The 27,518-nt window shown below is 37.7% G+C and overlaps 1 protein-coding gene and 1 long non-coding RNA gene across 2 annotated transcripts in view; both read right to left on the bottom strand.

The window, feature by feature from the left end:
- LOC129626158 (ankyrin repeat domain-containing protein 26-like) overlaps positions 1-27,518 on the bottom strand; it is an 87,699-nt gene that overhangs the window by 9,038 nt on the left and 51,143 nt on the right. The window contains exons 17-22 of the mRNA XM_055545365.1: positions 13,937-14,055; positions 12,321-12,470; positions 10,491-10,524; positions 6,222-7,172; positions 4,440-4,592; positions 167-237 (exon numbers count right to left, since the gene is read on the bottom strand). Coding sequence (XP_055401340.1) covers positions 167-237; positions 4,440-4,592; positions 6,222-7,172; positions 10,491-10,524; positions 12,321-12,470; positions 13,937-14,055 — 1,478 coding nt within the window. The remainder of the gene's footprint in view (positions 1-166; positions 238-4,439; positions 4,593-6,221; positions 7,173-10,490; positions 10,525-12,320; positions 12,471-13,936; positions 14,056-27,518) is intronic.
- LOC129625329 (uncharacterized) lies at positions 21,825-22,774 on the bottom strand. Its single transcript, XR_008701354.1, has 2 exons — positions 22,643-22,774; positions 21,825-22,407 (listed from the first exon to the last, which is right to left on the bottom strand). It is a non-coding gene; the product is annotated as an uncharacterized LOC129625329 (long non-coding RNA).

Genomic DNA, 27,518 nt, shown 5'->3' with positions numbered 1-27,518 from the left:
TATGGAAATAATGGGGGGAAATTATGCCTCTCAAAACAGCTCAAAGCTGAAATGTTGCCCAGCTTCACAATGATGTTTTTTTATTATCATTACTGATCTAATTCTCATATTATACTGTTTATCTGCTTTATATTTAAGTTGTTTTCTGTGCTGCTTTAAATCATACTTTTGGATGTGATCCTGTGTTTTTTCAGCACATCTCACGGCCTCTGTACGTTGATCCTGTGTTTCTTGCAACTAAAAAGAAAGAAAAAAAAAAAGGGAAAAAAACCAACTGTTTTAATTACTAATGACCCAGTGAATCTGCCAATGTCAGTTTCTGTCTCTTTCATCTGCATATTGTTTACAGCTGCTTTCCTGCCATACAGCAGAGTTGAGTTGTTACAATAGATACCTTACAGTCCAAAAAGTGAAAATATTTACTGTCTGCCCTTTGTATATTACTGACCTCCCCTTTAGCACTCAAACACAAAATCACTCATGCTTTAAATTAGATTTTCTCAAATAAATACACAAATTTATAAACTGGCCAAAGGGGGAAAGACAGAAAATTACCTGAGGATAAATATATATATATATATATATATATATATATATATATATATATATATTTATTCTAAGCTCCACATCAGCCATCACTTTAAATATCCACATTTGTGAATGACCACGGCTCTTCAGTGATTCTGAGAGCCAGCACTGCAGTTGGTGACACCCAGCTGCTTCAGGGACGAGTGTGAGAGGCAGTAGGTACATGGGAGCCAGAATCCGTGGGCCTGTGTTCCAGTTCCATCAGTTCTGAGCTGTGAGTCCTGGGGCAAATTACTTAACCTTACTGTATCTCAGTTTCTCCATCCATAAAATGGGGATAATGGTAGCATCAACCTCAGTGGGATGCTGGGAAGATTAAATTGGGGACTATACATAATGTCAGAGAAGGCAATGGCATCCCACTCCAGTACTCTTGCCTGGAAAATCCTGTGGACAGAGGAGTCTGGTAGGCTGCAGTCCATGGGGTCGCTAAGAGTCGGGCACGACTGAGCGACTTCACTTTCACTTTTCACTTTCATGCATTGGAGAAGGAAATGGCAACCCACTCCAGTATTCTTGCCTGGAGAATCCCAGGGACAGAGGAGCCTAGTGGGCTGCTGTCTATGGGGTCGCACAGAGTCGGACACGACTGAAGCGACTTAGCAGCAGCAGCAGCATACAAAATGTATTTAGAAGAGGACGTGGCAGATACTAAGAGCTCTTTGTAATTGGCGTTATTACGGTCGCTGTATTTTATCTGCAAAACAATCTGATACTTCAGGCAGATGGCATGCCAACGGAAATGGTCTTCTACACAATCACAGTGAACTCACTCTCCATACCGTTGCACGGGGCAGTAAGGGGGAGCATGAGGCCCAGAACACATGCGTTCAGACTTCAAAAATGTTCACTGACTCCACTAACAAACTAGTACTCTAGTACTTTTCTCCACTTACAGTAATTTGCAACTTCCTTCCTCTCTGTACTACTCAGTGGACAATGACCACCGGTTAATATGCAAATAGCACCTCCTGGATGGAGTGGTACAGAACATGACACAACTGTCAGAGGAAGGATGAAGTCACTGCCATGGAAATATAACTCTACTGCTAAATCAAAGTTCTGAGTCAATTCATTCTCACAACTGTTAATGTCTAGCCAGTACTCCCGGGAGAAAATTAAGGTTACGAGGTACAGATATCAGAGAAGCTATTCCCAGAACTTTACAGTTGGTGAAAGGCTAGAAATCTGTAAATCCCACTTCTGTCTACATAATGAAGGAAGGCAAATTTACACTTTTCTCCCAGAGTCAGGGAGAAAGATGAGCATTTAATTGAACAATTCTCCTCTATTAGACTAAGCGCTTTCAATTTTACATTGAGTTGCTTAAAATACATTTTAATAAAAGTTTTACTATACAAACATCTTCAGGAAAAAATAACTGGCATGGGATGAAGTACTTAGTTGTGTCCTAACAGTTGTTAAACTAAACTGTTTTCCATTTATGCAAGACAAGTGCTGTGCATATCCATAAATATTCCCTGTTAGAACAAGGTATACCTAGATAAGATTCTCCCTCATGGAAAAATGACAACAATGCACAATTAAGGGCTAAACTGTTCTTCACAGACTACATAACAGGGCTGAAGAGAAAAGGCTCCATGAGAGCTGGAGAGTCAGGAAAGCTCCATGGAGGAGGAGAGACTGGGCGCCAGGTCTGAATAAATGGAGGACTACCCAAGAGAAAAGAGACTGTAAAGACAGAAAGGACAGTCTGAGCAAAGGCCAAGAAAAGGTGAAATCAGCCAGTTAACTCAGGATAAAATCCAACCACAGGAAAATAAAAACATGTCCATCCAGAAATGTATAAACCAATGTTCACAGCAGCATTATTAAGAGTTGCAAAGTGGAAACCACCCAAATCTCCATCAACTTATGAATGGATAAATATAGCCACGTACTGTTTATTGTTTGACAGTCAACAGAAATGGAAGAACTGATACGTGCTATACCATGGATGAACCGCAAAAACATGAGGTCAAATGAGAAAAGCTAATCCCAAAGGAGCATACTGCATGATTCCATTTATGTAAAACACCCAGAACAGGCATGTCTCCAGAGACGGATATTAGACTGGGGGTTGCCTGGGGCTGGGGGAGATGGGGGGGCCTTGGGAGGTAGCTAAGGGATGCAGGGTTTCTTTGGGGGGCTGATGGAAATGCTCTAAAATTGACTGTGGTCACAGGTGACACCTCTCTAGACTAAGAGATACTGATCTACACACTTGGAATGGGTGAATTATATGATACGTGAATTATATCTCAATAGCTTTTTAAAAATCCAAAGGCATGATCTAGATAATGTTCTTAATTCTCTATTTTTGTTTTTTTTTTTTTTTTTTTTTTTGAGATTAAACAGGCAAGTTTTATTATCAAATGTAACAATTCTACAAAAATTCAGTAGTATTGTAGTATTACTGCCTATCTTAAAGTCTTTCAGAGCTCTGGGCAAACAGCATCTTAAGGCAGCCAAGTATAAAGAACTATCTTTATGATCTTAAGTGCCAGTTATCACCAATTTTCACACAACATGGTTTTTCTTATTTTTCCTACTGCAGTTAAATGGACATTACTGGTCAGTGAAGAGGGACTGTTTGGCTTTCCATTTAAGGTATTAATCAAAATAATGCAAAGTAAATAAAAATAGCAGCCACATAAATCTGTATGGCATTGCATTCAAGCTAAGGACATTAAGAGGAACTTAAAGGAACATGTGCACTTGGTTAATCAAATTCTGTTGTTCTCTTTGGAGTTACACGAGGCAGCAGTACTATCTAGCTAGTGTCTAATATTGCACTTCTGGAGCATAAACACAGCTAAACACACAGGGCTACAGGCCGACAGCATCAGCACCTGTTCTCATCACATCAGTGTTCACCTCTCAGTCTAGAATGCTGACTATAACCCTAGGCTTTTTAAAAGTTTTAATTTGACAGTTAAGGCATTAGAGAAAAAGGATCAAGGCTATCTTATTATATACAAGCATTCACTTTAGTTAGTATATTGCTTTCTAGAATACATTGTTCAAATATTCTCATTTGTGATATTAAAAACTATGGAATTTCTTATTAAAGTCCGGACCATCAATAATGGGAAAAGTACAGTATAAAATAATACATACAAAGCCACAGTATTCAGTTACAGTTCAAACTAGAAATTAATAACTACACATAGCTGCTTCATTTTTGGTTTTATATTTTGGCCCCTAGTTCATTTTTATTTACAACTGATACCCACTGAGAAAAAAAAGGAAACTTTTAAACTATGTATGTTTTGATTCTCTATTTTTGATGTATGTGTTATACTCCATCTGAGTACCTCCATGCCTTTACAATGTATCTTAAATGAAAAGAAAAGAAGGCAGTGCCTAACTTCAACTGGTTTGTATAATACACTTTCTGCACAAGTTAATCTGAAATGCACGAAATAAATATATACAGAACGCCACAGCCATTCACAAAAGTGAAGATGAGAAATGATAATTTTCTGGAACATTCCATTAAACATTATCCTCTGATTTTATCTGGCTTGCCTCATCATGGTAATACAGGGATCAAGAAATAAAATATTGTTCAATAGAAAAAAAAGTCTCTCAACCTGTGTGAAGAATGATGCACAATTCTCCACTTTCCTAAGGGTATATAATATATGAAATATATATATATATATATATATAAAATGCAAATGGCAGAATGAAAGTCAGAGTTTAAGAAATGAGTGCATTTAAAGATTAATAAAATTATAGTAAATTACTAGTAATGAAAATAAAAAAGAAAGCTGTCCATGAAAATGAGCATCCTAAAACACTTTATCCTATGTATTAACTGTCGACACATTCAATTTCACACATACCTGACTTGTGAGTTGATGTAAGTTGCTCTTTAAATCCTGTGCCTCAACTTCTAACTTGGCACGGTGATATGACATGACGTCCAGGGATTCCGCCAACTCAGACTGCTTTTTGAAGGTGTCAGACAGTTCTTGTTGAAGGTGTCTCACAAGTGCCTAATAAGATGCTTTGTTACTGAGTTTATCAAATCACTTTACTATCACGTTATGTTAGTAATAAATGACTCCAACACATGTACTTTGAAAACTATCACCATGGACAGCAACTCACCTTCATTTCTTCTCCCTGAATGTGGTTACAGACCCAGAAGGGCTCCCCACCGGCCTTCCTGATATTAAGTTCCTCAGACGAAGGAGGCAGCCCCACTGTCCACACCCTGCCCCTCCCGATAAATCTGCAGAGCTTCACCACCTCACGTCCAGAACGAAACAGGTGTGTAAGTGGGACAAGCGGTGGAAAATTCCACACTGTGGAAACATTTTTCCTCTTTCTTTATTAGAGGCTTCAATTAACATCAGAGATCTTCACATATTCAATCCAGTGCTCAGATCTTTCCAATAGATTCCTTCCTCAGAAGGAAAATGAGGCCATTCCCTTGCTGCTTATCTATTTTATATCTAGTCGTGTGTCTGTGTTAAACCCCAACTCCTAATTTATCCCTCCTCCCCATCTTTAACCTACGCTAACCATAATATTCTGCAGGCATCTACTTGGGAAAGGACCTGAAAAAGAATGGATATATGTATACCTATACCTGAATCAACTTGCTGTACATTTGAAACTAACGCAAAATTGTAAATCAACTATATTCCAATATAAAAGAATAATGAAATTTTAAAAAATGAGGTTGCTCCCATGCCTTCAAGGAGCCTCGATAACCTGGCCTCCACCTGCCTCCAGACCACAGCCCCTACAACCCTCTCCCTGACTCACTCCATTCCTGCTGCTCACGAATCCTGCCACCCTCCATTTTTATTGGGCAAACTGGTATTCAAATGACAGTAATTGATCCTTAAAATGAGAATTAGGAGCAAATTGTTTGTAAAAATGTTCTAAGTAAATAGTATAAATAGCAGTGGGAAGTTTAAATCAAGAAGAGCTTGGTTAAAGCTCACCACTTGAGTCCCAAATTATGATTTAATGACAAGTATATTTAAATGACTTGTCAATGAATTCTCAATTTAATGACAACTCTTTAAAGAGTTGAGAGGCATAAGAACAAATGATTCAAGCCTGAAATGCTTTCCAAGTTAATTCAAATTTACATGAATAAAACTAAAATTATACCAACAAATATGACAAAAAGGTATGACAAGCTACGGAAGCCAAAGTAGGATATATAAGTAATAGCATCTGGGAAACCTGGAATTGACTGTCAGGGTAATCCATGTAACTGAAGCTTAATTTCAAAATATTCAGTTTAGGTTTGAGCATTTCTTTTATCTGCTTCATCATGATACTGACATGTGGTTACATAGAGATTAAAATTATTATCTGAATAGTAAAAGAGTAAATTACTAATACCCATCTATATTAAAAATTTAGAACTTAATCTCTTAACATTTCATAAGCGACACGATGTCTCTACTCAAAGTGAAGCATCTCTCAGGTCTAATTTTTATTTGCTGGATACAAGGTGTGCTTTTAGTCTGTTTTAGAGACCATAGATTTACAGCCCGTGTATTTTTTATATTCAGCTAGATTCAACATTTAGCCAGAATTAAGAATCACTTTGAATTTTCTTTCGGGAAATCTGAGAATTATTTCTCCTTCTGGATACTCACTTCTCCTTCTGCTTTCTCATTTTCATACTGACGCATTCTCTCTTGTACATGCTTCCATCTGTTGATTAACTCCTTGTTTCTTTCCTCCAGCATCAGACCTTGTTTCTCACGTTCAGCCTGAAGTTTTCTCAAAATCTGCTGAAACTGGTCTCGGATGCTAATAACTATCTTCTCATTACTGTTGGCTCTGTTTTGTGCATCATCCAGTTGCTGTCGGAGCAACATGTTTTCACTCTGGAGTTGAGATAATCTTTCCTCTAAGGATTCCTGCTTTCCAAGGTATTCATTCACTTTGCATTGTTCATTGAACATGTGTTCAATAACCTGCTTTTGACACTGTGCTTGGCATAAGTCTCTCTGGACACGTTCTAACATCAAAGTCTTTTCTCTGAGATCATCTGTCGTCTGATGCAGCTTGATTTTTAGCTGATCGAATTTATTTTTCACTTTAGAAAGTTGCTGGGAAAGCATCTCATTGTCACTTTTCAGGTTAGCCATATAGAACTTCATTTGGTCCTGTAAGCGTAACCTCTTATCTTTTGCTTTCTGGGAGGCAAGTTCCAGGTCTCTTTGTGATGTCTGACCTTGATCATGATCGTGTGTGGCAGGAGCCAGTCTAGAACAGTAGGATTCCACTTCTGTTTCCAGTCTTTGTTTGCTTTGTTTTGCATTTTCCAGCTCAGGGTTTAGCATTGTATTTTCAGCTATTGGAACCTTAAGCTGGCCAGTATGCTGGAATATGGCCTTTGTCAACATTTCCTTGTTCAATTTTATTGCCTCTTGAGGATAATCATTCTCTCCTTTTACAATTTCAATACCCTCAAAACATTTCTTTTCTTTTTCCTGGTTCTGATTGTTCACTGTGTCTATTTCTAGTCTTGGCAGGGCAATTTCATCCTGCATGTGGTTTTTGCGCAACAGACCTTTTGCTTTTCTCCCACTATCAGAAACCTAAGTGAGACAAAGGAGACTTTTAGTTAGTACTCAATAAAATGACATTTCATCATTTCCTCTGAAATAAAAGACTAACCTGTATGTTTATACAGTGAAAAGACTGCACCAAGTGGATCTCCAAATGGAAAAAATGAGGTTCGATACAAACCTCAGACCTTATACAAGCAGAAATTCCCAAAGGTTCAAAAATTTAATTGAAGACAATGAATCCATGAAAGGAAAAAGAAAGCCCGAGGGACTTTTCAAGAAGCTCAGAACTGGAAAGGCTTTTCTCTGAATTACAACAAACACAGAAAGCTTAAAAGATTTACAGATCTGACTACACTTAAAAATCAGAGAAGGCAACAGCACCCCACTCCAGTACTTTTGCCTAGAAAATTCCATGGACAGAGGAGCCTGGTAGGCTGCAGTCCATGGGGTCGCTAGAGTCGGACACGACTGAAGTGACTTCACTTTCCCTTTTCACTTTCATGCATTGGAGAAGGAAATGGCAACCCACTCCAGTGTTCTTGCCTGGAGAATCCCAGGGACGGGGAAGCCTGGTGGGCTACCGTCTATGGGGTCGCACAGAGTCGGACATGACTGAAGTGACTTAGCAGTAGCAGTACACTTAAAAATTGTATCTGATGTGGTATATTTATAAAATGGAAAACTATGAAGCCATAAAAAAGAATGAAATAATGCTATTTGCAGCAACAAAGATGGACGTAGATATGATCACACTAAGTGAAGTAAGTCAGACAAAGACAAGTCATATTGCTTATATGTGGAATCTAAAAGGAACTTATTGACATAACAAAAAGAGACCTACAGACATAGGAAACAAACTTACTCACCATATGGGAAAGTGGGTAGGGGAAGGGATAAATTAGGAGGTTGGGTTTAACATATACCATTTTATATATAGACAAGTGTATATAAAATAACCAGTAAGGATCTACTGTACAACATAAGGAACTACATTTAATATTCTACAAGCAGAATCTGAAAAGGAATATGTGTGTGTGTGTGTGTGTGTGTGTGTGTGTGTGTGTGTTAGTCCGTCATGTCCAACTCTTTGTGACCCCATGGACTGTAGCCCACCAGGCTCCTCTGTCCATGGGATTCTCCAGGCAAGATTTCCTCCTCCAGGGGATCTTCCTGACCCAAGGATCAAACCCAGGTCTCTTGCATTGCACGTGGATTCTTTACTGTCTCAGCCAGCAGGGAAGCCCCATTTATATAATATACACACACATATACATATATGTCTGAATCACTGTGCTGTATACCTGAAACTAACACAATATTGTAAATCAATTATAATTCCATAACAACACCACTCGCTACCTTTAAAAACACTGCATCTGATGCCTCTTATACAGCTACTTCAAGTAAGAGCCTTAGCTCTGTATATATTTAAATAGATGAAATTTCATACAAAAATTATTCTCTTAAGAATATGCTACCTTTCTAACATTTTAATAGGCAATTGTAAGGCTTATACCTATTGACAACTATACTAAGCACTTCTACAAACATCAATTAACTCATTAGCTATAATGATTCTGGAAAGGAAGACGTTAAAACTATGTAAGTAAGCTGCAGGCTTTTCATCAGGTCTTCTGACTCTGTTAGTCCTCTTACATCAAATCACGGTTACTTCTCTAGTACAAACATATCAGAACAAAATAATCCTCCTATTTCATTCCTGGTATATACACTAATGGTAAATGAGGTAAAATTTAGAGAGCTCTTCTTAGAGAATCATGAGATTATTTGCAATAACTTTCATTCTCTCTTCATACTGTTTAAAATAGTAAGATGGGGGAAATACAATGACAAACAATTATCACTAAATGTATACTATGGCACATCTATCACTGTTTTCAAAAGTTCCTTGTACTGACACAGGACACTACACAGCAAAGGTTCATTTTCTCACAAGTTCAAGAATGACTTCCAAAGTATGGTCTCTGAACTGCCTGTAGTTTCCTCCTTACCTTTAGTGGAAGTGATAAACTAACCTAAATCATCTATCAAGGAAGGGAAATCACGACCAAATGCCAGAATAGCTACTGTTAGTAGCAAGAGGTTTTTTTACTTTTTTTCCTTGGTGGGAGGGGGACTTTTATAAGTTTATTCTAAAGAAACAACTTTTTAAAGTGTACAAAAGTATTTTTACAACTGATGTCGCAGTTTTTATTAATTGAAAAACTGTAAATGATATGAAAAGGCCGTTGATAGGGTACTGGTTAAAAAAATGACATTTTTTTTAGCCAAGAACAGACTCTGATTTAGACACTGAAGGTGATGCCGTGCATGGAGTGAGCGACACGCTCACTCCAGAGCACAGGGACTTTTGGTCGGGTAATGCAGTCGTTGGTGGAGCACACACGGTCCTGGCCTAAACCACAATCAGGGTCCCGGCTCTGCGAGACAGTCGCAAAAATTTTGAGATCAATTCCTATGGAAAATATTAAAGGCCTCTCCTTGGATGAGGCCATGGTGTGTCCCTACCTGACTGCTGTAGACCAATGGATTTGAATGACAAATACTACTTTCCCGAGCTCTTCCTGAGAGCTTTTCGTTGTGGGAGATCTGCTGCTAGTACCTCGGGGATGGGACCCGGTCCATGTTTGAGAGGGACATTGGGTTGGGGAGTGAATTCCTCTGCTCTGAGATGCCACTTGGGAGCTCTGCAGAATGAAGGACAATCAACTTCAAGAGTGTTTGGTTTCTACCAACTGCTGGAAAAAATCCACAGGGAGCATTCCTGCACCTCTTGAGGATGCCAGTTAAACACACCTTCCTTGAGGACTCTACTGTGAGGGAGAACCCAGCTGGGAAAGTGCAGCCAGCTCTGAGCTGTTCATGGGGCAGGTGGCCTGGAGGGCTGACGGGCACAGAGGGAGTGGGTCCACGACCCTCAGCCACCTGCCAGATGGCAACAGGGAATTTTTAGAGTAAAGCATGTTGCCATCCTCAGAAGCAGTTTCAGATGATTGAGTTAGGTTATCAAGGTCATTCACGTAATTAATTTGTTCTTTGACCTACACATAAATAATACTGGTTCACAAAGTCCTCAAAATATGTATAAAATATACCAAGTGTACAAAGGTGATAAATATCTTCATCAAAGCAAAAGCAGAGACTTCTTAAAAGAACAGGTTTTTATCAACAGGATAACTTTATCAACAGAGTTTCTAAATTATGTTTTCAAAGTAAATGTCTCTTCAGCAAAGAAAGATTTTCTATTTTGCCACTATTCCTTTTACAAAGTATTTTTTAGAGGATAATATATTTTAAAGTTAATATTTTTTTTTTTTACTATACCTTCTTCTTTTCATATGCTGTTTTCCTTGCAGGCCTGAAAAAAACAAATGATTCTTTTCAGGCTAAAATTTAATAACTCGAAAATATAAACAATACCTAAATGTTTGTTTTTTATATAACATCTTTGCATTCATAAGTAATTTCTATAAAATGATGAGACAACAAAAAAGAGTAGCATTAAAGGACAAAGAAAATATATCTGTAATATTAATAAAACATTAAATTTAGATCAAAGGAAAAGGAAAAACCTAACACTACTTGTGTTATGTGATAGAAGCAGTATACCAGGCTTTTTTGCAGTTGTCATTTTTTAATAAGAACTAACTTTTATGGCAATAAAACCTATTTCAGAAGTATTCCCTAAGTCCTTATAAGAAAAAACCCATTTTTTATCACCATGATATTAGCTTTTTGAGGGCTTATTATGCAACGGCTATGCATTATTACAAGCATTTGACATGTCTTAAAGGCATTTTAATCCTCACGATCATTCTGGGAGATAGGTAATATATTAGATCCTTTAGTTAGGAAGAAATGGAGCAAAGAAAGGCTGAGGAACTTGCTCAAGACCACACAGCAGTTCACCAACAGCCCAGAATTCAAACCCAGGAAATCTGGCCTGAACACTGCTGTTCCAAAATATGCTGAGAAAGTGATATTGAAAAGTCTTTTTAAGTAATATGATACCAAATGAATCTATATTATTATTTCATGTCTAGCTATAACTACAAATGATAATTCTGAATCTTAAAACATATTTCTAACAAAACAAAAATACTTTAGATGTAGGCAATAGTGGAAATCTACTTTCAATAAAGATTTGTTTTTTGTAAAGAAATTCATCAATACACATTCATTCAACCATTCTGCTGTTTCTTTATGCATCTGACACACACTTATTGAGCACATAATATGTGTTAATGAAACTTTTAGTACAGGAAGCATGGTTTTGTCATTTAGATCTTTATCATCCAAAGTAATAAACTGTAAAAGATTGTTAATTGTTTCTATTGAAAATAAACAAAATCCTCCCCTTTTCCCTGGAAGCTATAAACAACCATGAAGTTAATATGATGTGATGTTTCAGAGCACCTTACAAAATCATAGCTACCCACGATGATACTATCAACTAGAATCATCAAGGAATGATTAAATCCTATTCAGTATAACCTAAGTATTTGTAAATTCATGATTATATAATTTTTAAAAATCTATGTATGATAGAATTAACTGAAGTAATCATCTACATATTCATTTACATAAGAATATTACGCTTCAGAGCCAATGAACAAGGCCTTACCAAAATCTACATATGAACAGAAGTACATATGTACATAATAATCATGTATAATAATAATAATGTACAATTAATTTATTGTAATAGTTTAAAGATAATGTCATACAATCAATAAGCTTTTTAATTTGGAAATGCAAATAAGATTAAACTCAGGACACACTTCCTCCTCTGGCTCATTTCCAACAGCATACACACTCTACAAGCTCCCCTCTTAACATTAAACAAGAAACTCTTTTGAACTCCACATTCCCCTTCAGTTACCATCCAGGTCTCCATTGCCTGTCCCAGTAAGTATTCCCTACGGAGTTGTTTATGTGTATTCACTACAGTCCAGCTTCCAAGTGGACTATTTACTGAAATGACTTCCGGCCAAAGGCAAGAGTCCTCTCCTTAACCTTTCTGCAGTGTTCATCCAGTAGAGTTGAGGATTCTCTTCTCTTGGCCTGTATACTATATTATGCTGCTCTATTTCCAGAAGAAGTATTCAGTGCTAATATTTCTTCCCCTAGAAATAAAGAATTTGTCCATGTTACCTGCCATCACCCTGATCCACTTCCCTTAAAATGCTGTCACCATTCACGTGCAGCAGGCCACCAGTCAGTGAATTGGTCTTTTCAAATATCAGTGCAATCACACGTCCTTCCGGTGTCCTTTTGTCAGCGTGCTTTTTCTTTACTCCCTTCCTGTGCACACCAGGATCGCTACTTTAAAAAGTCCAAAAAAAGCCAACGTTCTCAAATAATTTGACTAATAAAGAATAAAAAACCAATTCTTGTAAAATTCCAACTCTTACCCATATTAAGTCATTGATTAATTCACAAAACAGTTATGAAGTACCAACCATATGCAAGAAGACAAATTCTTCCTTCAAACAGAGATATACAATTATGATACAATATGATATGTAAGAGTTGACATATGAAAGTGATAAGTGAAATAAGGAAGGATTTACAGAAGAAGTGAAGACAGGAGGTCAAAAGGAAGAGAAAAGCGCGAAATCATTCTACTGGGAGATTAGAATGTGAGTACACAGATCAGGCACACGGCATCTAGGTTGTTTCCTAGGAACCTGGAAGGAAAAGTACAAAATACATGTGAGAAAGTAGAGAGATGCATCTGGAAAGACATTGGGAAGAACCTCAAGGGCTACACTGAAAACCTGGAGTTCACTGTCTAAACACCATGACTCTTAGACATGGGAGTCATAATTAGATTTACACTATATTTTTTTGTTTTGCTTTTAAATACAGTAATGTTTATTTTAGGAATTTCCCTGGTACTCCAGTGCTTAGGAATCTGCCTGCTGACGCAGGGGGCACAGGTTCGATCCCTGGGCAGGGAAGATAGCGCATGCCGCAGAGCAATGAATCCTGTGCTCCACAACCACTGAAGCCAGCACCCTGGAGCCCACACTCAGCCTCAAGAGAAGCCACCACACTGAGAAGCCCAAGCACTGCAGATGCAAAGAACCAGTGCAGCCAAAAAAAAAAAAAAAAAAAAAAACTCAAAGAAAAAGGTAACGCTTAATTTAGATGATTTTTAAAATGACATGTGGCACATCCACCATGAAAGAAGAAATCAAATTTAGGCGGGGCGGGGTCAGTTTACTTGTAAACCACCCATATGTGTGACGTCAGCATCACGGATGAAAGGCAGGTGCCTCATCGGCTCTCCCGCCACCAACAGCGATCTGGCTCCATCCATGGACATACTCAAAGTGCTAGGAGAAAACTGCCAACCAAGAGTACTCTATCCAGAAAAGGTGTCTTTCAGAAATGAAGGAGAAATAAAAACTTTCCCAGACAAAGCAAACCTGAGGGAGTTCATCACCACTAGTCCCGCCTCATGAGAAATGCTGAAAGAAGTCCTCCGACTGAAATGAAAGGATGCTCATTAGTGACATAAATTTAACTTTACAACACACTGGTTAAGGCAAGTATGCAGTCAAATCCAGAATCCTCTAATACTGTAACACGGTGGTATGTTAACAAAGGAACTCTAGTATTAAGACTAAAGGACAAGAGTATTCAAAATAACTATATCCCTAGTAAAATATAAAATTCATAAATCACAAACATTAGCTCAAGTTAGAAATGATTTTACAGGAAAATAACAAATGACCTACTGTTAAATTTTGATATAGGCTTACCTATCAGAACCTTTATTCTCCATAGCAGGAAACGTCTGCTTGTTATTTCCTCCACTCTTTCTCTGCTGAATCAGTCGACTCTCATCAGCAGCATCTTTGTGCTTCTTTTCTTCTTCAACCTTTAATGAAAGTTTGACACTAAGAATAATCGCTATTACTTAATTCTAGAGACTCTGTTTTCAATTTATTATTTGACTCAGCATTTGCCCTGAGTTTAAGTGATAAAAATATATTTGTGCTTACATAAATTTTATCACTTACAAGTCACTGAAATTTTTGTAAAATGTGCTTCTTTCTGAGGGAAAGAAACAAAATTCCCCAAATCTCAAGAAAGGCTTTTTTAATAAGATACAATTATTCACATCCAGTCTTCCCCATCTGACTGGCAGAGATAGAGAAATAAAAACACACAACATCTGTCCTCTTCGGTCTTTACCACCTGGATTTTCCATTAAACAGTCAGATGTAGAGGATGTGACACCTTAGTGCCTCAGAAACAGAAAGGAAACTTTCTTCTTTCTGCACTAAAGCTATTCTTTCCCCACTGCCTTTTCTAATTCTTTTTTCATTTGGATCCAGGAGATAGCAAAAACCTGATGGTGTTCACTGAACTATATGAACCAAAGTTGACCAAAACACAAGGAGCAGAATGAAACTGAGGAGGTGTTAGTGTGGAATTCTGGAATATAAGTAATGCTTCCCAATTCCACATTCAGTAACCATCAAATTTTATAGCTAGAGGGTATGGAAATAACTATCTACCTTTGCCCCACTATTTACCAAAAACAGCTTTAAAATAAAAAAAAAGTTAAATGATTTGTTCAAAGCCCCTAAAGTGGCATTCCCTAACATTTTATGGCACCAAAAGAGATGATACAATTCTATAATCTTGAATCTGATGAAATTAACAAATGAATTCCTCAAATGAATCAGATAAGTTAAAAGCGTGACTTTGGCAAAGTAATTTAATTCATTAGTTGGGGTAGGGTTCATTCTCCTTTTTCTTTAAAGGGGAATAGCTACATTTTTTTCTTTTTTTTGTCTTACACAAAAGAGCAAGCAAGTTTAAAAACCTACTACTGAAGAAAGAAAAATCTCACAGCATCTCAAACCTCCATTCTTTCCTTTGGAGATAAACACTTGATTTTTTTTTTTTTTTCTTTTTTTGCTGAGGGTTTATACTACCTATGGGCTTCCCTGGTGGCTCAGATTTTAAAGAATCTGCTTTCAATGCAGGAGACCTGGCTTCGATCCCTGGGTTGGGAAGATCCCGTGGAGAAGGGAACAGCTATCCTCTCCAATGATATTCTGGCCTGAAGAAATCCATGGACAGGTGAGCCTGCCCAGCTACAGTCCATGGGGTCGCCAAGAGTCAGACATGACTGACCAACTCTCACACACACATATACTACCTATGTGATAAAATCACACATATCAAAACTTACTACATTTTAGTAAACAACATCATGAAGAGGTCTCTCTCAAAAGAGACATCTGAAAGTGGTGATTAAGGCATATGTGGGAGCGCATGTATTTGTTATTAAAAACATCCTGGCCATGTTGGATATCTAAGTGCCCAGGGACTGAGGAAAGCAGAAAAGATCACACATATTCAACCACAATGAAGAGATTAGAGGGAACACGTGTTTATGTCCCTTCTCTCAGTCACTGCTTTCTTCCCATTCCGTGGAAATGCAACTTATATTTAATCCAACAAAATTAAAAAAAAAAAAAAACACTGCAAAACCCTCGTTGATCATACTCCTTAAACACTTTCCTTGGTGCTTATTCTGGCTCCGAAGGTTACATGGTATACAGCTAAATGAGTTTCCCAGTCCATATGAAAGACTGACAGAGACAGAATTTGATTGATTGAAGGACAAAAGCCATGAAAACAGTTTCCTGAATTCCTATTATTTGGATGGCAGAAATAATCTATTTCTACACAATTACCTATTTAGATGACCCCACTTTATCCATAAGTAGAAAATCAAAATCGACCAGATCATCCAGAAAGGGAAAAACCAAAGCAAGAGCAAACGAATGTCTACCTCTTTTGGAAGCTGAATGTTCTCTTTTTCCAAAGCTAACAACACTACTTGTAACATGTCTATTGCATTCTTAAACCTCTGCATATCCTTCTGTAATTCTTCATTCAGATACACTTTGGATTCTCTGTGACTATTTGGTGGAGAAGAATTCCCATTTTCTAAATCGGGCTCCATGCTTTCATCCTCACTAGTACTGCAATTATCTGCATGCAGTAGCTTCTGGAACCAGTCCTGTATTGGTCTGCTTTTCTTATCAGTATTTTTAACGACAGCAGGAGTACCGTGACTTTTTATTTGAATTACGTGTTTCATCTTACCGGAGCAGACAAGCCACAGACTAGACCGACGTGTCTGTCCGATGTCTGTTTTCCGACTAGTGGGATTTTGCCTCATATTGTCTGACATTTACATATCAAACTCTTGGTCTTCTTTCACTTCAAATGTAACTACCTGGTCTCCTACTTTTTTATTTTCTGCATCATTATACAAACTCTCCTCATTTTTGGTAAACACATGTTCAATATCTAGTTTATCACTTTCAAGGTCTATTTTATTTTCACTGAAACAAAGCTTTGAAGATGACTGACAAGCATATCCTGGGGACCCATAGTTTATTCAAGGAAAAAACATTTTCAAGACTGGGTTCTTTTTGTTCAGGACATACTTGGAATACTAGATTCTTTACTGTCTGAGCCACCAGGGAAGCCCAACAATACTGGAGTGGGTACCCTATCCCTTCTCCAGGGAAATTTCCCGACCCAGGAATTGAACTGGGGTCTCCTGCATTGCAGGCAGATTCTTTACCAGCTGAGCTACCCAGGAAGCCCCTACATTCAGTTATATTATGTTCTAATATCCACCAAAGAAAGTGGATAAAGCATTTTTAGTAATATCTACTGATTTCCCACCCTGAAATGAAATAAATTAGAACATTATTATTTGTACCCTAAAAACAAAGGTCCAGTCTAGAAGGTTCGATTCTCTTAATAGGCAACTGGGTTGATTCTATGACCCTACTCTCTCCCTGAATGTTCATCCCAAGTCAGTTATGCCGAGATCACAGGCAGAATGAATCTTTCATCTTGGCATCAGTGGCTGGCAATTTCAACGGAAAACCTTGAGCCACTGGGAATGATTTCTCTTTACATGTATCTAGGTCAGGGGCTGTCATATTCATAATTTCAACTGCTTAATCTTATGATTCAGTATTTGATATCACCTTCTTAATCATGTAATGAAGTTATAAAAATGGAAGAAGTAAACAAGTCAGGAAATTTTTTTCCCTCAATTCCAAAGACGAACTATAAATTATAATAGATTCTAACAGTATTTTAAGTTGTATAATTAAAGTGCTATAAAAACTATTAAATTATTATCTATCAATTCTAAAAAGGTAATTTTGTGTTTTTTTGTTTGTTTTAAATTTTATTTTATTTTTAAACTTTACATAATTGTATTAGTTTTGCCAAATATCAAAATGAATCTGCCACAGGTATACATGTGTTCCCCATCCTGAACCCTCCTCCCTCCTCCCTCCCCATACCATCCCTCTGGGTCTTCCCAGTGCACTAGCCCCCAGCATCCAGTATCGTGCATCGAACCTGGCCTGGCAACTCGTTTCATACATGATATTTTACATGTTTCAATGCCATTCTCCCAAATCTTCCCACCCTCTCCCTCTCCCACAGACTCCATAAGACTGTTCTATACATCAGTGTCTCTTTTGCTGTCTCGTACACAGGGTTATTGTTACCATCTTTCTAAATTCCATATATATGCGTTAGTATACTGTATTGGTGTTTTTCCTTCTGGCTTACTTCACTCTGTATAATAGGCTCCAGTTTCATCCACCTCATTAGAACTGATTCAAATGTATTCTTTTTAATGGCTGAGTACTACTCCATTGTGTATATGTACCTCTGCTTTCTTATCCATTCATCTGCTGATGGACATCTAGGTTGCTTCCATGTCCTGGCTATTATAAACAGTGCTGCGATGAACACTGGGGTACACGTGTCTCTTTCTCTTCTGGTTTCCTCAGTGTGTATGCCCAGCAGTGGGATTGCTGGATCATAAGGCAGTTCTATTTCCAGTTTTTTAAGGAATCTCCACACTGTTCTCCATAGTGGCTGTACTAGTTTGCATTCCCACCAACAGTGTAAGAGGGTTCCCTTTTCTCCACACCCTCTCCAGCATTTATTGCTTGTAGACTTTTGGATTGCAGCCATTCTGGCTGGTGTGAAATGGTACCTCATAGTGGTTTTGATTTGCATTTCTTTGGTAATGAGTGATGTTGAGCATCTTTTCATGTGTTTGTTAGCCATCTGTATGTCTTCTTTGGAGAAATGTCTATTTAGTTCTTTGGCCCATTTTCTGATTGGGTCATTTATTTTTCTGGAGTTGAGCTGTAGGAGTTGCTTGTATATTCTCGAGATTAGTTGTTTGTCAGTTGCTTCATTTGCTATTATCTTCTCCCATTCTGAAGGCTGTCTTTTCACCTTGCTAATAGTTTCCTCTCATGTGCAGAAGCTTTTAAGGTTAATTAGGTCCCATTTGTTTATTTTTGCTTTTATTTCCAATATTCTGGGAGGTGGGTCATAGAGGATCCTGCTGTGATGTATGTCGGAGAGTGTTTTGCCTATGTTCTCTTCTAGGAGTTTTATAGTTTCTGGTCTTACGTTGAGATCTTTAATCCATTTTGAGTTTATTTTTGTGTATGGTGTTAGAAAGTGCTCTAGTTTCATTCTTTTTTAAGTGGTTGACCAGATTTCCCAGCACCACTTGTTAAAGAGATTGTCTTTAATCCATTGTATATTCTTGCCTCCTTTGTCAAAGATAAGGTGTCCATATGTGCGTGGATTTATCTCTGGGCTTTCTATTTTGTTCCATTGATCTATATTTCTGTCTTTGTGCCAGTACCATACTGTCTTGATAACTGTGGCTTTGTAGTAGAGCCTGAAGTCAGGTAGGTTGATTCCTCCAGTTCCATTCTTCTTTCTCAAGATCGCTTTGGCTATTCGAGGTTTTTTGTATTTCCATACAAATTGTGAAATTATTTGTTCTAGCTCTGTGAAGAATGCTGTTGGTAGCTTGATAGGGATTGCATTGAATCTATAAATTGCTTTGGGTAGTATACTCATTTTCACTATATTGATTCTTCCAATCCATGAACATGCTATATTTCTCCATCTGTAAGTGTCCTCTTTGATTTCTTTCACCAGTGTTGTAGAGTTTTCTATATATAGGTCTTTAGTTTCTTTAGGTAGATATATTCCTAAGTATTTTATTCTTTCCGTTGCAAGGGTGAATGCAATTGTTTCCTTAATTTCTCTTTCTGTTTTCTCATTATTAGTGTATAGGAATGCAAGGGATTTCTGTGTGTTGATTTTATATCCTGCAACTTTACTATAGTCATTGATTAGTTCTAGTAATTTTCTGGTGGAGTCTTTAGGGTTTTCTGTGTAGAGGATCATGTCATCTGCAAATAGTGAGAGTTTTACTTCTTCTTTTCCAATTTGGATTCCTTTTATTTCTTTTTCTGTTCTGATTGCTGTGGCCAAAACTTCCAAAACTATGTTGAATAGTAATGGTGAAAGTGGGCACCCTTGTCTTGTTCCTGACTTTAGAGGAAATGCTTTCAATTTTTCACCATTGAGGATAATGTTTGCTGTGGGTTTGTCATATATAGCTTTGATTATGTTGAGGTATGTTCCTTCTACTCATGCTTTCTGGAGAGTTTTGATCATAAATGGATGTTGAATTTTGTCAAAGGCTTTCTCTGCATCTATTGAGATAATCATATGGTTTTTATTTTTCAATTTGTTAATGTGGTGTATTACATTGATTGATTTGCGGATATTGAAGAATCCTTGCATCCCTGGGATAAAGCCCACTTGGTCATGGTGTATGATCTTTTTAATGTGTTGTTGGATTCTGATTGCTAGAATTTTGTTAAGGATTTTTGCATCTATGTTCATCAGTGATATTGGCCTGTAGTTTTCTTTTTTTGTGGGATCTTTGTCAGGTTTTGGTATTAGGGTGATGGTGGCCTCATAGAATGAGTTTGGAAGTTTACCTTCCTCTGCAATTTTATGGAAGAGCTTGAGCAGGATAGGTGTTAACTCTTCTCTAAATTTTTGGTAGAATTCAGCTGTGAAGCTGTCTGGACCTGGGCTTTTGTTTGCTGGAAGATTTTTGATTACAGTTTCAATTTCTGTGCTTGTGATGGATCTGTTAAGATTTTCTATTTCTTCCTGGTCCAGTTTTGGAAAGTTGTACTTTTCTAAGAATTTGTCCATTTCTTCCACGTTGTCCATTTTATTGGCATATAATTGTTGATAGTAGTCTCTTATGATCCTTTGTATTTCTGTGTTGTCTGTTGTGATCTCTCCATTTTCGTTTCTAATTTTATTGATTTGATTTTTCTCCCTTTGTTTCTTGATGAGTCTGGCTAATGATATGTCAATTTTATTTATCCTTTCAAAGAACCAGCTTTTGGTTTTGTTGATTTTTGCTATGGTCTCTTTTGTTTCTTTTGCATTTATTTCTGCTCTAAATTTTAAGATTTCTTTCCTTCTACTAACACTGGGGTTCTCCATTTCTTCCTTTTCTAGTTGCTTTAGGTGTAGAGTTAGGTTATTTATTTGACTCTTTTCTTGTTTCTTGAGGTATGCCTGTATTGCTATGAACTTTCCCCTTAGGACTGCTTTTACCGTGTCCCACAGGTTTTGGGTTGTTGTGTTTTCATTTTCATTTGTTTCTATGCAAATTTTGATTTCTTTTTTGATTTCTTCTGTGATTTGTTGGTTATTCAGCAGTGTGTTGTTCAGCCTCCATATGTTGGAATTTTTAATAGTTTTTCTCCTGTAATTGAGATCTAATCTTACTGCATTGTGGTCAGAAAAGATGCTTGGAATTAAAAAGGTAATTTTGAAAGGCAATTTTATTTGTTATGGACTCTGTTACACACTGTATTGTGTTGCTGAAGCATAGAAAATGGTATTAAACCAGAAATTTAAATTTATAGTTTTACTTACCTGTGTATGGTTATTTTCATCTCCATCAGGTTTTTCTTGTTCTCCCTCCAATATCACTTCCAAGTCTAGTTCTCCTGACAAATCTGCATGTTTAGTTAAAATTACTTAGAATATTTAGATAAAAGACATAATCTTTATTTAAAACACAGATTTAAAACATTGTATCAAATGACAGCTTAAGTCGATATTTGTCTTCAGATGAATATTTACTTCTTTAAGAAATACTTCCAATGATCAAAAACTTCAACAAACCATTTGGGAAACACCAGATGTCACCAGGATACAGACACACAAACACCTCAAAGGTTCATTCATGAATTCATCCAAGCATCAGTGAAAAAAACAATCAGACACTAAACAAAATTTCAAAATACAGGACAGACATATAAAGTTACAGTATATTCTCTTCTCTACTTCATCACAGTACCTTTTTAACAACACGCCAAGCTTCAACTGCATTATTATTCTTAGTTTACAAAATTCCTCTTACTTTTTATGCTTTTATCAATTCCTTCATCTGAAATGCTTCCCTGTACTCTTCTGACAAATTACTTTTCATCTCTTAAGACTCAACCTGCTTTGTGAAGTTGCCCTTGATTACAGCTATCTTTCCCCTGATAAAGAGGTATCCCTTTCCTTGTAGCTACCTTGGTACTTTGTAGATTTTTCTAGTGTACCTTTCTAGACTTCTCTAGTGATAGATATAGATCTGAGCTGTAAATTATTTCTTCACATGTCTATCCTCTTGGCTTTTAGACTGCAGAGGACAAGCTGTAAAAAATCACCTTAGTATAAATATTCTTTATTTTTTTCAATAATTACTTGTCTACCTAGGTCTCACAAAGAGTCCCAGAGTTCTAAATATAATCCTGCTACCCACCCTCAGATGTATGCTAAATACTAGCCTAAACGAACTTGCTTCCTCCAAACTCTGTTATTTATTATATTACTATGGTCAGAGGGAGAATGCAAGCACTTTGCTAAGAGATATTGTTTGGCTGCAGGTTGCATAAAAGGAGTCAGCACAAGGTAGATTTTGCCACAAAATCTAATCCAGAACTGTCAGAAGGGCGGTAAGGCTGTGCCCAGGTGGTGCATGGCTGAGTGCCCTGGGCTTCTGCATTACCTTCTTTGCTTCCTCTGTTTCCTGGCAGCGGGGACTGGCACGGGTGATGGGGCATGGAATTCCCTACCAGAAACACTGCTGCATTTTTCATCTTTTCTTTATCTGTTACAGTCTTCTGTCCGAGTTCTGTGGGTGCCGATTGATTTTTGGTCACTGATTGGAACGCCAACGGACGCTGATCATCACCTTTCAAATGCCTGGCTCTTTGACAAGTCTCACTATTGAGGCTCAAACTAGTCGAATCCCAATCTGAAAAATCTGAAAACAAAGTTTCCATTTATCAGGATCTGAGTAAGAATACAACTCTGACTACCTCGTACAAAGTCTTTCTTCAGAGAATCAGTTCCACGTCCCCCTTCCCCTCAAACTCACTACTCCTTCAGAGGTGACTCTATCTTACATGTCACTGTCATTCACGAAGAGACATTAACTAACATGTCTCATTTCTTCTACTTTTTATGTTCTAGTATTACTTTGATTCGATCTTTATTACCTTCTTTGCTTCCTCTGTTTCCTGGCAGCGGGGACTGGCACGGGTGATGGGGCATGGAATTCCCTACAAGAAACACTGCTGCATTTTTCATCTTTTCTTTATCTGCTACGGTCTTCTGTCCGAGTTCTGTGGGTGCCAATTGGTTTTTGGTCATTGATTGGGACGCCAACGGACGCTGATCATCACCTTTCAAATGCCTGGCTCTTTGACAAATCTCACTATTGAAGCTCAAACTAGTCGAATCCCAATCTGAAAAATCTGAAAACAAAGTCTCCATTTATCAGGATCTGAGTAAGAATACAACTCTGTCTACCTGTATTTCATAAGAACTTTATTATTATTTTCCTTCAACATACAAATATTTTATTAACAAAATTCATCTCTATTTTACATTTAATTTTGCATGATAATATTGTGTGTTCTAGAGACCATGGTTTTAAAAACACTTTTAATGAGTGGTACTACTTTCATTAATGGTAGAAACCTAGACAACACATTAAAAAGCAAAGACATCACTTTGCTGACAAAGGTCCGTACAGGCAAAGCTCTGGTTTTTTCAGTAGTCGCATGTGACAGTTGGACCACAAAGAAGACTGAGCACCAAAGAATTGATGCTTTCAAATTGTGCTGGAGAGACTCTTGAGAGTCCCCTGGACAGCAAAGAGATCAAACCAGTCAATCCTAAGGGAGATCAACCCTGAATATTCATTGGAAGGACTGATGCTGAAGCTGAAGCTTCAATACTTGGCACACCTGATGTGAACAGCTGGCTCACCGGAAAAGCACCTGATGCTGGGAAAGACTGAGGGCAGGATGAGAAGGGGAGGGCAAGAAGAGAAGGGGGCGGCAGAGGATAAGATGGTTGGACAGCATCGCTGATTCAATGGACATGAACTTGGGTGAACTCCGGGAGATGGTGAGGGACAGAGAGGCCTGGCTGCAGTCCATGGGGTCACAAAGAGTTGGGCACGACTTAGCGACTGAATACCACCACCATCAACAACTACTTTAATTTCAATGAGACAGTCTTTCCTCAATGTAGAAATATCTTCAGAACTCATTTTTAAAGCCTTGGATAAACATCATAACCTGGAGAAGGAAATGGCAACCCACTCCAGTATTCTTGCCTCTTGCCTGGAAAATCTCTTGGACAGAGGATCCTGGCGGGCTATAGTCCATGAGGTTGCAGTGGTTGAACACAACTTAGCGACTAAACAAAAATATCATAAACTTCTATAAGAAATGATAGCCTGGTGTGTGACTAATTGTTTCCATGTGAAAACAGGTAAGTCTAGGACCACACTGGATCCAAAGAGCACAGAGGGAAGACAGGAATGAATACACCACAAAAAACTAAAACGGTCAGATCTAAATTTCTTAAGAGAAGTCAAAGAAACAAGCAAGAAATGTAAAAGTGAAACTTAAAACCCTGGGTCAACACAAGGGCCCCTTTATCATTTTACATCCAACCACTTCAATGTTTTAAAACAGTGGTTCTCAAGTGTCCCCTCAGAATTGCTGAAGTCCAGAGACCCATCGAGTCAGGGGGTCCAAGAGGTCAGAACTATTTTCACAACAACAGTAAACATTACTTCCATTCTCATTCTACTCTGAGGGCACAGTGGAGTTCTTCAGAGACACAATATGTGATATCATAACACTAAGACTAATGGAATTAGCAACTATGATTGTGTGTGCTTGTATTTTAAGTTTTTCAGTTTTATTTTCCAATATAGTGAACAACAATAGACTTAAACAAAGTTCCTTGGAATTTTCAATAATCTTTAGAAGTATAAAAGGATCCTAAAGCCAAAAACTTTCAGAATCACTGTTTTTTTTTTTAAGTGTTATTTTTGAAATTGCTTTTTTTTAAAATTTTATTTTATTTTTAAACTTTACATAACTGTATTAGTTTTGCCAAATATCAAAATGAATCCACCACAGGTATATATGTGTTCCCCATCCTGAACCCTCCTCCCTCCTCCCTCCCCATTCCATCCCTCTGGGTCGTCCCAGTGCACCAGCCCCAAGCATCCAGTATCGTGCATCGAACCTGGACTGGCAACTCATTTCATACATGATATTTTACATGTTTCAATGCCATTCTCCCAAATCTTCCCACCCTCTCCCTCTCTCACAGAGTCCATAAGACTGTTCTATACATCAGTGTCTCTTTTGCTGTCTCGTACACAGGGTTATTGTTACCATCTTTCTAAATTCCATATATATGCGTTAGTATACTGTATTGGTGTTTCTCTTTCTGGCTTACTTCACTCTGTATAATAGGCTCCAGTTTCATCCACCTCATTAGAACTGATTCAAATGTATTCTTTTTAATGGCTGAGTACTACTCCATTGTGTATATGTACCTCTGCTTTCTTATCCATTCATCTGCTGATGGACATCTAGGTTGCTTCCATGTCCTGGCTATTATAAACAGTGCTGCGATGAACACTGGGGTACACGTGTCTCTTTCTCTTCTGGTTTCCTCAGTGTGTATGCCCAGCAGTGGGATTGCTGGATCATAAGGCAGTTCTATTTCCAGTTTTTTAAGGAATCTCCACACTGTTCTCCATAGTGGCTGTACTAGTTTGCATTCCCACCAACAGTGTAAGAGGGTTCCCTTTTCTCCACACCCTCTCCAGCATTTATTGCTTGTAGACTTTTGTTTGTTTGTTTGTTTTTTAGTTTTCTTTTTTTTTAAATTTTATTTTATTTTTAAACTATACATAACTGTATTAGTTTTGCCAAGTATCAAAATGAATCCGCCACAGGTATACATGTGTTCCCCATCCTGAACCCTCCTCCCTCCTCCCTCCCCATTCCATCCCTCTGGGTCGTCCCAGTGCACTAGCCCCAAGCATCCAGTATCGTGCATCGAACCTGGACTGGCAACTCGTTTCATACATGATATTTTACATGTTTCAATGCCATTCTCCCAAATCTTCCCGCCCTCTCCCTCTCCAACAGAGTCCATAAGACTGTTCTATACATCAGTGTCTCTTTTGCTGTCTTGTACACAGGGTTATTGTTACCATCTTTCTAAATTCCATATATATGCGTTAGTATACTGTATTGGTGTTTCTCTTTCTGGCTTACTTCACTCTGTATAATAGGCTCCAGTTTCATCCACCTCATTAGAACTGATGCAAATGTATTCTTTTTAATGGCTGAGTAATACTCCATTGTATATATGTACCATAGAAAAAGGTAACGCTTAATTTAGATGATTTTTAAAATGACATGTGGCACATCCACCATGAAAGAAGAAATCAAATTTAGGCGGGGCGGGGTCAGTTTACTTGTAAACCACCCATATGTGTGACGTCAGCATCACGGATGAAAGGCAGGTGCCTCATCGGCTCTCCCGCCACCAACAGCGATCTGGCTCCATCCATGGACATACTCAAAGTGCTAGGAGAAAACTGCCAACCAAGAGTACTCTATCCAGAAAAGGTGTCTTTCAGAAATGAAGGAGAAATAAAAACTTTCCCAGACAAAGCAAACCTGAGGGAGTTCATCACCACTAGTCCCGCCTCATGAGAAATGCTGAAAGAAGTCCTCCGACTGAAATGAAAGGATGCTCATTAGTGACATAAATTTAACTTTACAACACACTGGTTAAGGCAAGTATGCAGTCAAATCCAGAATCCTCTAATACTGTAACACGGTGGTATGTTAACAAAGGAACTCTAGTATTAAGACTAAAGGACAAGAGTATTCAAAATAACTATATCCCTAGTAAAATATAAAATTCATAAATCACAAACATTAGCTCAAGTTAGAAATGATTTTACAGGAAAATAACAAATGACCTACTGTTAAATTTTGATATAGGCTTACCTATCAGAACCTTTATTCTCCATAGCAGGAAACGTCTGCTTGTTATTTCCTCCACTCTTTCTCTGCTGAATCAGTCGACTCTCATCAGCAGCATCTTTGTGCTTCTTTTCTTCTTCAACCTTTAATGAAAGTTTGACACTAAGAATAATCGCTATTACTTAATTCTAGAGACTCTGTTTTCAATTTATTATTTGACTCAGCATTTGCCCTGAGTTTAAGTGATAAAAATATATTTGTGCTTACATAAATTTTATCACTTACAAGTCACTGAAATTTTTGTAAAATGTGCTTCTTTCTGAGGGAAAGAAACAAAATTCCCCAAATCTCAAGAAAGGCTTTTTTAATAAGATACAATTATTCACATCCAGTCTTCCCCATCTGACTGGCAGAGATAGAGAAATAAAAACACACAACATCTGTCCTCTTCGGTCTTTACCACCTGGATTTTCCATTAAACAGTCAGATGTAGAGGATGTGACACCTTAGTGCCTCAGAAACAGAAAGGAAACTTTCTTCTTTCTGCACTAAAGCTATTCTTTCCCCACTGCCTTTTCTAATTCTTTTTTCATTTGGATCCAGGAGATAGCAAAAACCTGATGGTGTTCACTGAACTATATGAACCAAAGTTGACCAAAACACAAGGAGCAGAATGAAACTGAGGAGGTGTTAGTGTGGAATTCTGGAATATAAGTAATGCTTCCCAATTCCACATTCAGTAACCATCAAATTTTATAGCTAGAGGGTATGGAAATAACTATCTACCTTTGCCCCACTATTTACCAAAAACAGCTTTAAAATAAAAAAAAAGTTAAATGATTTGTTCAAAGCCCCTAAAGTGGCATTCCCTAACATTTTATGGCACCAAAAGAGATGATACAATTCTATAATCTTGAATCTGATGAAATTAACAAATGAATTCCTCAAATGAATCAGATAAGTTAAAAGCGTGACTTTGGCAAAGTAATTTAATTCATTAGTTGGGGTAGGGTTCATTCTCCTTTTTCTTTAAAGGGGAATAGCTACATTTTTTTCT

This window comes from Bubalus kerabau, chromosome 13 (genome assembly GCF_029407905.1).
Source record: "Bubalus kerabau isolate K-KA32 ecotype Philippines breed swamp buffalo chromosome 13, PCC_UOA_SB_1v2, whole genome shotgun sequence".
NCBI lineage: Eukaryota > Metazoa > Chordata > Mammalia > Artiodactyla > Bovidae > Bubalus > Bubalus kerabau.
The sequence above is the reverse complement of the archived record's forward strand: the minus strand, read 5'-3'. Positions and strand labels throughout refer to the sequence as shown.